Below are 15695 nucleotides of genomic sequence, written 5' to 3' on the forward strand. Positions count from 1 at the left end.
AATTCAAGTCATAAATACGGTATCTAGGAAACACACACAAGGTCTCGTATTAGATAATAGATATTTATTACTATACGTTGCCTAGTACTTTTTTTCTCTTTGTTGGTATCTAGATATAAAACTAGATATAAAACTGGTGTTTTTAGAGAGAAACTTGAGACGTCACTCGAGTTCGGTCTAGGTTAGGTTTTATTTACGCGTTTTTTCTGCGTGAAGTAATGTCATTCTGTTGCTTCCAATTTACTTTAGTGTTGTGCAATTTTTCTTTCAATAGAATAATTTGTATAGAATGTAAAAATTAGCAGTGCATAAGCGGTGTTATTAATTGTACACTTACCAACACAAACATATATATTTTCTTGTCAAAATGAGATATGCACAGCTAGTAATGGGTCCAGCCGGCAGCGGCAAGGTAATAAATTTGAATTGTTTATTAATTTCATATTAATTGAATACTAATAGTCATCTAAGTTGAACAATTCTGTTAATATTTGAATTTATCTTTGTTTTTAAATAGTCTACTTACTGTTCAGTTATGCAACGACATGCTGTTGATTCGAGAAAAACAGTAGATATTGTGAATTTAGATCCTGCAGCAGAATATTTCAATTATGAACCCTTAGCAGATATAAGAGATTTAATTCAATTAGATGATACTATGGAAGATGATGAATTCAACTTTGGACCCAATGGTGGACTTGTATTCTGCATGGAGTAAGTTATTTAATTTTCATTAAATATATTATTTTTTTATATTTTGATATTTTATTGAAATATATGTTTTGAGTTTACTTAATTTTGCTATTGTCATTTCATAATTCTTACTCACAACTTAATTTTTCAATCCATCTTTGTAAAATTAATATATAAAATAAGGAGATAAATCTATAATTTATCAATGATGTCCATCACTTTCACATAGAGCTAGACATTAATCTATTATTACTTTTAATATTTTTATGCAATAAAAATCATGCTTTTTTTATAGGTACTTGGTCGAAAATTCAAGTTGGCTAGAAGAGAAATTAGGTGATGTAGATGACGATTATATAATATTTGACTGTCCTGGACAAATTGAGTTGTATACTCACATGACTGTGATACGAGAGCTGATAGCTACCCTGCAAAAACTTAATTTCCGTATATGTGGAGTGTTTCTGATAGACGTTCAATTTATGATAGATGCATCAAAGTTTATATCAGGAACTCTGGCTGCTCTTAGTGTAATGATAAACTTGGAAATTCCACATATTAATATTCTTAGCAAAATGGACTTGATATCGAAGAGCGCACGGAAAAAATTAGACAGCTACTTTGATCCCGATCCACATAGTTTATTAGATGCAGAAGAAGATCCGTGGAACGAGAAGTATCGCAGTCTTACAGAAAATATTGGTAAAATTATAGCAGATTATAGCTTAGTGCGTTTCTTACCATTAAATATTAAGAATGAGGAAAGTATCGCAGACATAAAATTAACCATCGATAATACCATACAATATGGTGAAGACGAAGATATAAAAGTTAAAGACTTTGACGGACCAGAAGATAACGAACTAAATGAATCTTAATCATTTTGTAAAAAAAAAAAAGAAAATAAAAAGATACTCCTGCAAGCGCAAGAAATGCTATTAATTTATTTTGTATCGCTTTATAAAATTTCCTTTGTACAATATTTTACATTATCATCAACAGTTTCATCTATCTACATACATATCTAATGTGTTAAATACGAACATGAGACATCCGAAACTAATAGTTGAACCATGTGCAATGATTGCACTTCCTTCCCATCCTTCCTCTAGATCGCTTGAATCACGCTTTATATTACACTTGCATAATATTCTTTCATGTGTATGCACATTTTCTTCCAAACAAGTTTTTTCCTTGTGCAGAATCGTTTTTATTATATCAGAAGTTTCTTCCTCCTTAGTGACGCATATTACTTTATCAGTCTTTTCCTCTTTTATTTGTTCTTCTAAAACACGAGTGCAATCGCAAGAATACAGCACGTGATCCACAATCGTTCCATATTCGCTGTAATTAAGTAATTCATAATGTTTGGTCACCTATAACAGAGATAGGCATTAATGAAAAAAGGAAAAAGAGATCCTTTATGCCAGTTCAACTTTCTTAATTTTTTAGAAATTCTTTATCAAAAGGAAAATAACGATATCTACTTACTTCATCGAAAAATATAACTGCGTGTCTAGGGGATGTAAATCCACAGCTTCCATAATTTGACAAAACTAGATCACAATTCGGACCATTGCCAATAATGAAGGTTTTATGAGTCATGAATGCTGGTGGATTAGGCTTAGGGCTCAAAGAAAATAATGCAGCTCTTGCTCTTTTATGACAATTTATTTTTTTATAACTTTCTCCATTTGGATTTAATATTTGCTCGAGTCTCTGTTGAGCTAATGCCTCCAATACTGGTCTTTCTAATAACTGAATACCTTCTCTAATATTATAACCATCGTTACTCGTATAAAAATTGTGATCATTACATTCATTAGAACTATCCGTCGCAGCTTCAATCTTTTCACTTTCTGCTTTATTCGTGTCTTCACTCACATTTGATACTTTTTGTTGATCACTTCCCTCATCTGGAGTAGTATTATATTTGTCTTTCATTTTTGCTTCATTAATTTCTTCAATTTTCTTATCTTCTATACAATTATTTTTGCTATCTATTTTCTCGACATCTGTCTTCTGTTGCTCTTCTTCGTCTTTAATTTGAAGACACGGTAATGTCTTGGCGTTAATATTGTTTACAGGCCATATAAGACTATTTTGATAAGAATGTACAGGATCTAAGTGCGGTGGATTCTCATAATGGAACTTGATGCTGCAAGGAACTTTTATTCTTGGGCGACCTTCCAATTTCACCTTTGTGCGAAATAGTGGATTGGCAGCCCGCGCTTTACGTAAAAAGTCTAGTTTCACCGCATGCTGATCTATTCGTTGATTGGCATACTTGTCCCAGAGTTTTATGCGTTCTGTCACTCTACAAGAAGTCAATAGATGCTGATCTATGAAATGATTCGGATGATTTGGACACATCCATCTGCCGATAGGAAAGGCAGTCAACGGTGGATCCAAGCAATCCTGATGAAAATATAACGGGCAATAATCACAAGCGATTAATGGCGCTTTTCTGCAACTACGTCTACATTCGTAACATAAACGCGCTGGCAATGGAACCATTAAGTTGCTATCCAAACAATGACTTTTTCCAACTAAAAAAGAAAATTATTATTTAATACAAGTTTTAATTTGAAACAGATTAATTTTTGTAACACCAGTTACAACATTAATTGATATTACAAAATATAAATTTATTCTTTATTTATGTGCAAGAAAAAGGACAAAAAGAAAAAAAGGAAGAGTATATTTAATCTTATCTTGCCTACCATTGTTATACGATGAGCTTGGTGGTTTACCTCTTCTGCCAGTTACATAGTCCACTTTATTGCTTCCAGGAAACATTATAGGTAACTGTAACTCCTTGGGTAATTCGAACTCTCTTGGATTTACTAGAGAAGCCGCCAATGTTAATACTTCTAGAGCTGATCTCTTTTTCTTCTCATTCCCCTTTTCATCAAAGAGTTCCTCCCTTTTAGAAGCACAACGGCAGGCGTAGCACAACCATTCTCCATTAGGAATATCTGTTGGGTCCACTGCTGGATAGCTGTAAAATAAAAGCTTTAGAAATATGTCTTTTCCTTAGAACTCAACAGATAAAAATTCAATATCTTATAACAAAAATTTTTGAAGATAGCGATTGGTCTAATCACACCTACTGGCACTGTAAATGATAAGAAGCTGGACATTTGTCACAGCATATAAGCTCTCCACCATCTTTACAAGCGTCGCAGAAGTCACGATTATGACCACGACCTCGTCTCTTAAAGTACGGATGTTTTTTCTCCTCTTTTTCCTTCTTTGCTTTCGCCGCCTTTGAGTCATCGGATATTGGTGGTGCAATGAGGGCTTGTATTTGCTAAAAAAAATATAATTTAAATTGAAAAAGCAGCCGTTCTTTCGCGAAGAGACAAATTAAGGAGACCATAGAACGGACCCAGTGTGATTTCTCTATCTTTTTTTCACATAAAAATTCCATGTTAGTGATAGATACATTAATTTTGCTTACCGGCATTAATCCGCCTATCATTGGAAAACCATACTCGACGGTACTCATTGCGAAAAGGTAGATTGCAAACGTTGAAAATAATCTAAATTATCCCTTCGTTCTTTCTCTCTCACGATTAGTATTCACTCGACTCCCACTCCACTCGACCTCTACTCTCCATCCTGCTTTATCCCTCGCATTCGCGGAGGGTCACTAAACTCATGTATATCGGGACAAGCATTATGGCGAACCTTCTAGGCTTCTAAATTTTAGCGTGTTGTATCTACGTATTCGTACATTTATGATTCTAGTTGAAAAATTAAAGAAAAAAAATTTAAGACAAAAAACCGACCAAATTCCCATTTAATACCAGTACAACTTAATTCCCTCAATACGGATAGAATTATTCATTTTCTTAAGCCAAGTTTTACAACTCATGGTTAACTTTTAACCGAGGTTTAACTTATTTTTCATCTCTTTTCAATTCTAGCATTAGAAAGTAAAAATTGAAAATTTTAACCATTGAAATTAATAGAGAAATTTTTCACTCTCCTTTATTTTTCATCCTAGAAAAAAAGTTTCATGATTAATATCCAGATTTCTCTCTGATACGCCCTTTAAGAACATAGAATTGTTGGGCGCATTTAGCAGACTCAACAGTTAAGTGAAGGCTCGCTGCTATTGATGCATTCTTCCAAATCTAAAATGCTGATTGGATGATCTAAAAGAATACACTAATAACAGCGAGCGCTTACTCAACTGTTGAGTCCGCTGAACGCAGCTATTGGCCTAGTTTCCACCGAGGGTTTAAACCGAAGAATGTAAGAACCAACCAACTACAGTCGAGTATTCCCCTGTTTCAGTCAAACGACAGGGAAGTACTGGATTATAGTTGGTTGGTTCTTACATTCTGATCCGGTTCAAACCCTCAGTGGTAAAAATTACAAATTCATTAAATAAATATTCATAATTTAATTGGTCAATACCTAGTAACCTTTGCTTATTTTTTGTAATTTTTATCTCCTTTTAAAATCCACAATTGACTCCCTGGGAATAGATTCTGTATCTTAAAACGAGGCGAAAATTATAAAAGTGAGCGAATTTACTAGAATACTAATAATTTCATTGGTCAACAGCTAGTAAATTTGCTCACTAGTAATTTTCATCTTGTTTGAAGACATAGAATCGATCTCCTAGGGGTCGATTGTGTATCTCGAAATGATTAATCGACAGATGGTCAAAGGAAAACCTAACCTGGTCAAAGGAGAACCTGACCTGGATGTCTTTTCTGAAAGAAAATGAAAACATCGTTTAAGTAATTTAACTCGGAAACTGATATTATAGTACCGAGATTCGAGTGGCAAAAGTAACGACTATTACGATCCAAAGATCATGTATTCGGTGAACGTACGCGCCGGTATCATTCGCATGTCCCGCATGCACCGGGGACTGCACGACAACGCGGAATTGATCGAGGCGTGCACGGAAATGGTGAATCGAAATCCACGAAATTTGGAACGGTTGAGGATAGCGAGAAAACCCCAAGGTTATCATCTTGAAAAACCCGGGTGTATGTACTGGCACAAGTAAGGTTATATCAAGTCACAATGGTCCTGTGACGAAATCGTCATTTATTATGATGGAAACTCAATCACTCGCACTATACTAGATCAGTAATATTAAAGGCTGCTTTATACAAAATATGTATAAATGCAGATAATATAATTAGTTTTGACAATGAAGCATATATAGTCTATTAAATAATGTGACAGTGCCATTATATGGATATTTAATTGTTAACATTTATATACATGCTTTTGTATTTAGCTTTACTGATTTCAATATAATGGTGAATTTACTTGCATTATACTAGATTAATGCATACTAAAAGCTGTTATATATAACAATAATTATATGTAAAAATACATAAATATTTTTAAACGATTAAATATCCAATAATGATATTGTCACATTATTTAACAGAATATACATATGTTATTTTATTGCCAAAGTTGATTACATTATGCTATTTTATTTATGTACTTATACTATTTATATACTTTATATGAAGCAAATCTTTAATAGATATAACAACTTTTATTGTATATTAATTTAGTATAATACAAGTGAATTTGTTATTAGACATTTTTATTATTAAATGAATGAAAACGTATGTTACCTTTTCCATTATAATGAATTTAATTATAATGTCATGATTGTGCTAATTTATAGGTTGTTTCTGATTAAAAAGCCACGTTATATCATAGCCGAAGTCTGCCATTTCAAAAATGGGCCAGTTGTTTCAGCTTCCAGTGCAGAATGGGCATTGAAGAGGCAATTATATCGGTACTGAGATTTAGTTGAATTTAGAATTATTTATTATTAATTGGCTCATCTATTTTTTTTATCCTATTGATGTAATGTAAATATTTCAGGACTACCGATAGTTCAGCTTATATTAATATAGGACGAGTGTTGGCTCAGCGTTGCCTAGAGGCTGGGATCTGTGAAATCGAGGTTGATGCTGCATTAACTGGAGACAAATGTGAATTATTGATTAAAGAATTAGAAAAGAATAACATTGTTTTAACTGAACCACAAGTATACAAGTATCCAAATTCTTGGGACAGTTACCGGCCAGAAAAACCTTGGGAGATTCACGAATAGTTTGTCTCTGTATAATAATGTAAAGAGATTGTGAAGTGCAAAGTAAGGAACAACAATAAAGTGTACATACAGATACTAAGTGCGATGTAATCATAACATTTACTTCTTCTCAGTGGAAATCAAGTAAGGTAAAGCTTGGTGATCGATATATAAGATATTTTATTATCTTAACATCTATCCACTGTGAAATGCCGAATTTTGTACAATACAGTATCTAGGAGTAAAAATAAATAATTGTATCGATGTTAAATAAATGTCTAGTCTACTAAAGATACAACGCCATGACTTAAAAACTACATCATTACTTAAGGCAAGTACATTCCGTCAGACATAGTCTGCAATGCAAATGGAATGTCGTTACGTGATTCTTATCATAATGACTGTAATAGAAAATTTAAGTTAAGTTAGGTATACGTACATGTACAGATTAATACAGAAATTATTCTGAAAATTGATGGATTTGTCCAGTGATTGAACATATAAGTAGAGTTACTATATAAGTTTATAATTTACAAATTCAACTTACATGCTGAATTTTACGTATACAATTACCAGAGATATTTCCATATTATTCTGTATATGTGAATTAAAAAAATAATTTTGGATTTCTTTCAGCTTTCTGGAATCATTTGTTTCCCCTTTTACTACCAACGTTTGCGTAATAATGCAATTATATTCTATATCGAATAGTTGGTACCTTTACTCACAATATTCTTAAGTTCTTAGTATTCCCTCTTAAGTTCTTAGTATTCTTAAGTAATCCACAATGTCGCTCGTTTATGCTATTTTGCGGATTGCTAAATTAAATCGCTTGCTCTGAGCAAATAAATAAAAATGCAATGAACACTTTAAATAATTTACGTTATATAATCTTTTTAATATATAAGTAACTATTGTAGTTATATAAAGAGCGGTATAGTTATGGATTAAAAATAATTTATTTGTGTTTTGTCACACGGAATAATTTGATAATTGATAAATCCCTTTTAAAAAGATGTTAGAATAAAGCAACACGAGAGAGACATCTCTGCGTTATACAAATTTACAAAACATTGTTTAATTGTTCTATATGTAGTCATTAATTTAACATAAAAAGGACTAAATGCAATTTTTGTTTATATTTCACTTGTCTCCGTTAAAAGAATTACGTCGATTTAACAATCGTTTACGAAGCACTTAATTCTTACGAAGACACAATAAAAAAATTTCTTGATTTGCTTAAACTTTTTTTTCGTAGGCCACAAATAATTTATGATAAGACAAACTAATTTCTCTAATAAAATATAGATTACTTAATACTCTGATAAAATTTATCTTTTAGCGCTGAAAAAGAATCTATCGCAATAATAATATTGCATAAAATCCATACATACACACACATCCATACATACAACATACCACACATACACACACGTTTGCGGAAAAAAAGAAGTTTTAATAAAATTTATTTGATGAGTAGATTTTAAATTAGAAAAAAAATATTCAAAATTTATTTACTGTGAAACAAGTAAATAATGCCACAGTTACCAGAATACGTTGTACTGTCAAGTGTATATATCTTCGACAATGCGAGGACAAGTCCGAAAAAGATTTACGGAAAAGAAAGAAATAAATAGTAGTGTGCTATTTGCAAGTGTGTATATCGATATTCTTTACGCAGGTCTTGCACTCGACGAAGCAACACCAGTGAAACTTGCATTCGCATCTTTCCCTGATGGTCGACTTCTGCGTGTTGTATCCTCTGCCGCAGCAAAGAAGATTGCAACCGTCCATGCCGGACGAAGTCCTATTGCATAATCTACCCTGCGTACCTGTTACAAAATCGTAAAGAATGTCTTACAAGCTTTCGGAAAATAAATCTTATATATGAGAGAGAAAGAGAGAGGCGAGAGAGGGAGGGAGAAAGAATCTTCTCGTTTCTTTTCCTAAACAAAAATACTTCATATGAAAATGTAAAATCCTTGAAAGTGATAGAGCTACCTAGTGATCCCAGGGTATCATTCGGAAGGCAGTAGTTCGGCGAGTCGTCCAGGTAGACCAAGTCATTCGCAGTAGGCACGGAGAACCTAGGATCGCGTATCGACAAACGACCGCGCCGATTGACTTTGACTTCGGTCGCACCGTCGTATTTGTCCAAGAGAAAATCACCTGAAAATACACAAAATTGCATCGCTGTCTGTATAGATATTCCCCGAACGACACAAGTCTCTAGAGAACACTGTAAAAGTATCGAAATTTTAAAGATATTAATAAAGTGTTATTTTAAAGAAAAAAAAATGCGCAAGACACAAATAATCTACCAAGGATTAAATTATCCTTTAGACTTTGCGTCGTTTAAGGATGTTAATTGTGTTAATTGTCGTTAGACCTACCGATCTCGCGAAATGATGCGAGCTGCTGCCAGCAGGTGATCAGGCTACAGCTTCCGGAAACGCCGTGACATTTGCACGTCACCTTGGACCTTTTGACGACGGCCTGCGGGGGATGAATAGTTGGCGCATTAGTTTCGTTATCGCGCTTTGGTTCAATGGAATTCGCATTAAATCGCGAGAAATCGATACACGCGTATTTAACGCGACGCGACATTTAAAGAGACATTTCTTGCGCGCGAGCTAAGAAAAGAACGAACTTTACCCTGCGACCGGCCTCGTTGTTGTGCAGATTCATCAGACTCCTGCCCTGCTCCCGGCTGCCTTTTTTGAAACTACGCTCTCGCTCCCGCACATCAACGAATGCCTGCGTGAATCTGAACGGATGTATTCCGTTTGTATTAATTTCGATAATTAAGTATTTAGTAACTTTTTTTGTAGAAGATTAAAAATTAATTACATTAATTATAATATTATTCCAACACGCATGTTGAAGAATCGGAACATAAGACATCTTAAGCTCCATCAATGTAAGATTAACTTTAATTTTTGTTTAACTTATTCTTTATCTTTTCCTAATTCTTGGAATTAGAAAAAATAAAGAGAAAAAAATTAAACCAAGATTAAAGTTAATTTTACCATGGAACTGAGTTTTAAAAACGTTTTTAAAGATGTTTTATACCCGCTTCTATGAATATAGTTTAATTTTAATCTCGGTTCAATTAACTTTTTACAATAATTCTTTTTAAGAATTTTTTCTAAGAATTAGAAAAAAATGAAGAGCAAGTTGAATCGAGATTAAAGTTAATTTATTTCATAGAATTGGACTTTAATGATATTTTTTAGATATTATAATATATTACAATTTTCTAATTTTGGACATCACGCTGTCTAAGATATCGCTTCTTTACTTCAAAAATGACACAGATAAAAAAATTAAATTTCCCAAAAGGAGGGAGAGATTATTTTTCAACTTGACGGAAAATTATATATTGACTAATCAAACAATATTGAAAAATATATAATATACAATATTTAAAAAAATATATTCTTAATGATAAAAAGTTATTTTCGTTACACAACCCTAAAAAAATTATTTTTTTTTGTTGTGACGATTTTAATGATTTTTTATGAAGTTAAGTTATAATTTAAGTTGATAGAGATATAGACATGGATAAGGTAACGTTTACTTAACTTATTCATGATAACAACTCAGAAATCACGATTTTTACGTCGTCTTTTTTAAGTAAAGGAGCAATGTATTATATCAATAATATTATATAATTTATTAAATATACATATATATATACATATATAATTATTTTTATTAAGTGGTGGCTGAAAGAATTTTCAGAGAAAGAGAGAGAGAGAGAGAGAGAGAGAGAGAAATGTTGCGATAATATATGTATCTTGAAGAGACTGTTATTATTATCAAAATATATGACGACGGTAGTCGTTATCTAGGTATGCTTGACTCTTGCGGGCTTTTACGATGGCCCATCATTAATCAAATACCAAAGACCGGTTACACTGTGTTAATCAGATGTAGAGGGCTAGGAAAAATGATCGCGCGCAGAACATCTCGAGTCGCACGTATCTTTTCGCGCTGGCAGAACATCTTATTACCGACGAAAACATGCCTCAAACCAGTTTCCCCGGCTTCTCCGTGACGTTCGCAAGACGAAAAAAAAGGGAGTAAAGAAAGAAAGAAAAGAGAAAAAGGCGAGTTCACCCATACTCTTTCGGATCTTTAGCCTTTATAGGACCAGGGCTTACGCGTTTCGCACTTACTTGTAGCCGTATTCGAGATTATCCCCGCATCCGCCCCAGATCCAATCGCGTTTTAGATCCTTGGGCCTGCTACTCCTGGAACAGCCGCACGACGACAGGTGGCCATCCCGGCAGGAACGGCTGATGGAGTAGACCACTCCAGCGGCGGTGATCGCGTGAACGAACGCGGTTTCCCTGCTCGCTGCAACGGACAGCGTTGTTTTAATGACAGAAATTGAATGATAAAACATTGCTGTCGCTTGAATGCCGCGGTTTCCGGAATGTTAGCATTAGCACCGATGTACCTATTCTAAGTATCGGACCGAACACGGTCTCATCGTGGACGGTGGAGCAGTTCCATCTTCTGTCCTTGAACTGATGCTGGCACTCCATAACACCGTACTTCGCTCCCTTGGCTACACTGAACATGTGGTCCACGGACAGCTGGCAGAGCTTCCCCTGGCCCTGAGACAGGCCCTTTAGACCAACGCAGATCGTGGAGGCACTCGCGTCAAACGGCTCCATCGTCTGCGCCGGTTCCAGTTGCGGCAAGTGTCGCAGACCCAGGTTTCTGTTGTATACAAAGTAACGTAGACATAAGAAATTTTTGCAACACTAAATCTGTTTTCTATTCCTGCAATAGACTGCGTTGGAACTCTTTTTCTTACTTTCTAGCTAAATGTTAAACATATATCTATTTCATTTTAATAATGAATTCGATTGGACGGATTTAGTCGCATTAAAGCCGTACACAAATTGACATAAATGTGTTTATTATAAATATAGAAATCAGTTAAACTGTGAAATATTCAATACACTTTATTGAGCTAGTAAAATATGTATGTTATAATTCAAAATATTCACGTTTTACTTTCACACTGAGATTAAATCAGTATATGTGCAATAGCTTTAATATGCATCAACGCACACTAGTGTGTGTTCCAATTCGCTTATATAAGTTCCAAAAGTACCTATAACTATACTATTTAGTTTAGTTATAAAGAAACAAACCTATTATGTTTCAAAGACATAATTAGATTTTCTTTTCTTTTAAAAAGCATCGGATCGATTGCAATAGTGTCCCTATGATAGGAATCTTTAATTCTAAGATTCTTCTTTTATAGGAAGAGCCTTTATTGTGCAATTTGACGGCCATTTCGAAAACGCCGCGACGTCGCGTCGGTCGCTGCAGCGTCGAGACCGCGGCCCCCTTATAACTCCTGGAGATTTGTTACGCCGATTATATAAATTCGGTGCGGCACGGCGAGTCCGTCCGCGTCCGTGGGCGCGCAACGGCCCTCGGATTTCCTCCTTAATGGTGCATTTGTGAGTCAACCGAGCGAGATGATGGAACGGCACCGTCAAAGACAGAAGCCGAGGGCCGAGTATAGTCGGCAAGGGCCCCGCCAATCTGAAATTCGAAACGGATGGCCGTCGTCGCGAGAGAAGTTTCCAACAGCCAAATTCGAATCGCGTCTCCCCCGTTTATTCCCGTGATGAGGTCATCCATCGAGAAAAATCCCCGGGAAGTACACAGAAAGAACGATTTTGCTGAAGTATCTAAATAGTTAGATACAGATCTGAAAATAATTTTGTTGAGCATCAAAATAATTATGTAGAATGCCTAAACGTTAATGATAATGTTGCGAACAATTTTAATTTTTCTAATAATTAATTTAAGCGGCTTACATAATTATTTTGATGTTCAAACAAAATTATTTTCTTTAGCCAGCTAAAGAATTTTCTAGGTATTTTAGAAAAGTTGTTCTTTCCTGTAATTGGCAAAATCGCAGGCGGATTTGATAGATTTGGGGATTTGAATGCTCGCAATTTCTATCCAGTGATACCGATAAACTTCTCATTAGTTAACAATGATTAATCTGCCGATGCTGCATGTACAATTTGCGTAAATATTTATATGTTTTGATTATTTTATCATGATAAAACTTTGATAAATCCTAAATTTTAAGTATATTATATTTTAAGTATATTAATCTTAAAGAATGATTTCGCTGAAATAAAAATTTAGCTAGATACAAATCTGAAAATAATTTTATTTGGATCATTAAAATGTAAGTCACTTAAACAGATTATATGAACGTTGAAACTGTTTGCGAAATTGTTATTAACGTTCAAGCATTCTACATAATTATTTTGATGGTCCAACAAAATTATTTTCAGACCTGTATCTAGTTAAATGTATTTAAATATATTCCGTTTCAAAACCGTTCTTTCTATGTATATTTTAGATATATTATCAAAAACACACAATACAGATATAGAATTATCACGACAAGAGATACATATCTATGTAACATTATAGATATATTGATATTTACAAAGTATTTTTCTTCTGTAGAGTAAGATACAATTTTGAACACAGTACATTTCTGAACGAAATAAAATTTGAATTTAATTTCCAAAGTACAAGCTTGGTAGGGTTGGGTAGTAACTAGTTAAAACGTTAAAAGTTAAAAAAAAATGTTAAAAAGTTAATGACTTTTAACTTAACTTAATTACTTTTAAATGCATTAATTTTTAACTTAATTTAGTTACTTTTAAACTTTAATTTATTAATTTTTTTTTAATTAAAAATTTTTCTATCTTTCTTAATGCTAATATTTTTTTTTCCATAAAGTCTTAAACATTAGAGAATTAATTTAGAAAAAGTTCAATGATTTTATGATGAGAGACTCTATAATAAGAGTCACACCATACGGTAGTCAGTTTTTATTGACTCGCTAGATTTTGTCAATTCCCACTTATATTTGAATCACATTAATTTTAGGTATCACAAACATTATATTCCAACAATTTAAATATGAAATGAGTGTTAGATGAAGAATTGTTGTAGAACAGAGTTGCATATCCACCTATTTTCTAAATTTTTACGTATATTTTTTGTAACAAATATTTAGTCGATGTAGTCATAACATGCATGAACAGTCGTTTCAGAAGTTAAAGAAAGTTAGATAAAGGTTAAACAAAGAGAAATAATGCAAACATATACCCTTCTCTCTTGCAAGATTTTGACAAAAACACCTTATGGTGTGACTCCTATTATATATAAGTCACTTACATGTGGATATAAATTTGCCTAATAATTTATATTTGTAAGAGTTATTTAAAGTAATCTCATATTTTAAGAAAAATTAGGACATTCCGATCTCAAAAATAATTTTTTTCAAAATTAACTCTTTTTTAAACTTGAATTAATTTAATCTTAACTTTTATTAAGTTAATTCTTTATTCCTTTAACTTTCAATTTAATTTTATTAATTCTATAAGCCATTAACTTTAACTTAATTTAGTTAAAAAAAAAAACATTAACTTACCCAACCCTGAAGTAACCCTTTTGTTGTATACATGGTATTGAAGAGTATCGAACAATGTTAAAATCGGATTCGAATCTTATTTCGTTCAGAATTGTATCATGTTCAAAGTTGTGTCACCTTACCTATCAGGCAAGTTTCACGCTGTATGATTTAAAAGAATACACTTTTCAATTACATCTCATAATCTCAGGTCTGGACTTATGTCTCCCAATCGCTTTCGTTCAGCCGCAACGTACGCGGCAAGTCGCGACAACCTGCACGGCGACTCGGTGCAACCTGGACGACCTGCCCGAGCGTGACTCAGGTGAATACTCGTCGGGATTGTCGGCGATGTGACGCGACCGCTTGAGATGTATCAACAGCGTGAGTTACTTGGAAATTTCTACAGAGTAACGATCGGAAGATTATGACTCGTGATTTCAAGCTGTTAGTACATCGGTTTCACATTAAAAATTTAGTAACTCTCGCCTGAAATATACTATACTGTGCAATAAATCAAATTTATTAGCGAAAACTAACAACCACTTTGAAATAGAAAAAGGAATGATCCTCTTCGAGATGTTTCTTGTCCGGTATCGGAATTACTATGGAAAATAGAATTCCGGTATTCCCGCCTCCATCGAGGTTCATTCTTGGGAATTTCTACGGAACGATCGGAAGATTATGACTCGTGATTTCAAGCTGTTACTGCATCAATTTCATGTTAAAAATTGAATAAAATGTTGTACAATAAATGGAATTTATTAGCGAAAACCACCACTTTGAAATGGGAAAAGAAATTCTCATCTTCGAGATGTTTTCTTGTATCGGAATTACTTATTATGGGAAAAAACATGAGAATCTCAGTATTCCCGCCTCCAACGAGATCCATCCGAAGTTGTCGCGATCGAGAGAGAGAGAGAGAGAGAGAGAGAGAGAGAGAGAGAGAGAGAGAGAGAGAGAAAGAGAGAGAAAGAGAAGTCGTAAAAGCCCGCGCGTGAGTGTCTAGGGAGTGTAATAGACGACATTAATATTCTGGAACACGCTCCGGTGACGATATATCATCGGCTTTACACTCCCCTAAAACAATGGCGCGGACAAACCTCGCGGTCCAGTGAAGGGGGCATGTACGGCGGAAAGAGCGATAATATTTCGACGGGGTACAACCCACGCAACGTTCGCGTGCTCGTCGGGGCACCGTCGTCGCTGGTCGTCGCGTTGCGTCGCGTCGCGTCGCGTCGTGGGCCGCAAGGCCCGCAAAATAATGCCCCGTGTCTCCTAAGAGATTGCGGCTACATCCGCGGCGACGTGCATTCGCATATACGGGGTGTCCCGAGGCAATCGCGAGCCGCGGGACGAAATGGGATTCTGTCACGTTGTAAAGGAGTAATTAAGCAACGAGACGATTAATCGGGTGACGCGGGAAGTGCACGTGAGATA

The 15695-nt window shown here is 34.3% G+C and overlaps 4 protein-coding genes across 5 annotated transcripts in view; 2 read left to right on the top strand and 2 right to left on the bottom strand.

Annotated features, from left to right (window-relative positions):
• The first annotated feature begins 159 nt into the window (after positions 1-159).
• LOC108755731 (GPN-loop GTPase 3) lies at positions 160-1616 on the top strand. Its single transcript, XM_018498931.1, has 3 exons — positions 160-412; positions 518-714; positions 989-1616. The coding sequence occupies exons 1-3, from the start codon at positions 368-370 to the stop codon at positions 1569-1571; spliced, it is 825 nt and encodes a 274-aa protein (XP_018354433.1). The 5' UTR covers positions 160-367; the 3' UTR covers positions 1572-1616.
• Positions 1617-1637: 21 nt separating this feature from the next.
• Positions 1638-4300, bottom strand: LOC108755732 (PHD finger protein 12). Its single transcript, XM_018498932.1, has 5 exons — positions 4157-4300; positions 3807-4006; positions 3417-3694; positions 2185-3242; positions 1638-2069 (listed from the first exon to the last, which is right to left on the bottom strand). The coding sequence occupies exons 1-5, from the start codon at positions 4202-4204 to the stop codon at positions 1698-1700; spliced, it is 1956 nt and encodes a 651-aa protein (XP_018354434.1). The 5' UTR covers positions 4205-4300; the 3' UTR covers positions 1638-1697.
• A 1083-nt stretch (positions 4301-5383) lies between these two features.
• LOC108755772 (39S ribosomal protein L18, mitochondrial) lies at positions 5384-7270 on the top strand. Its single transcript, XM_018499008.1, has 3 exons — positions 5384-5721; positions 6368-6481; positions 6571-7270. Exons 1-3 carry the CDS (start codon positions 5528-5530, stop codon positions 6800-6802), a joined length of 540 nt encoding a protein of 179 aa, XP_018354510.1. The 5' UTR covers positions 5384-5527; the 3' UTR covers positions 6803-7270.
• Positions 7271-8324: 1054 nt separating this feature from the next.
• LOC108755865 (protein Wnt-5b-like) overlaps positions 8325-15695 on the bottom strand; it is a 19208-nt gene continuing 11837 nt past the window's right edge. For both annotated transcript variants that reach the window (XM_018499218.1, XM_018499219.1), the window contains exons 3-8: positions 11247-11512; positions 10963-11143; positions 9437-9548; positions 9175-9277; positions 8783-8950; positions 8325-8613 (exon numbers count right to left, since the gene is read on the bottom strand). In XM_018499218.1, the coding sequence (XP_018354720.1) occupies positions 8426-8613; positions 8783-8950; positions 9175-9277; positions 9437-9548; positions 10963-11143; positions 11247-11512 (1018 nt within the window). In that variant the 3' untranslated portion in view covers positions 8325-8425. The remainder of the gene's footprint in view (positions 8614-8782; positions 8951-9174; positions 9278-9436; positions 9549-10962; positions 11144-11246; positions 11513-15695) is intronic.

Source organism: Trachymyrmex septentrionalis, unplaced genomic scaffold (assembly GCF_001594115.1).
Source record: "Trachymyrmex septentrionalis isolate Tsep2-gDNA-1 unplaced genomic scaffold, Tsep1.0 scaffold9, whole genome shotgun sequence".
Classification (NCBI taxonomy): Eukaryota; Metazoa; Arthropoda; class Insecta; order Hymenoptera; family Formicidae; genus Trachymyrmex; species Trachymyrmex septentrionalis.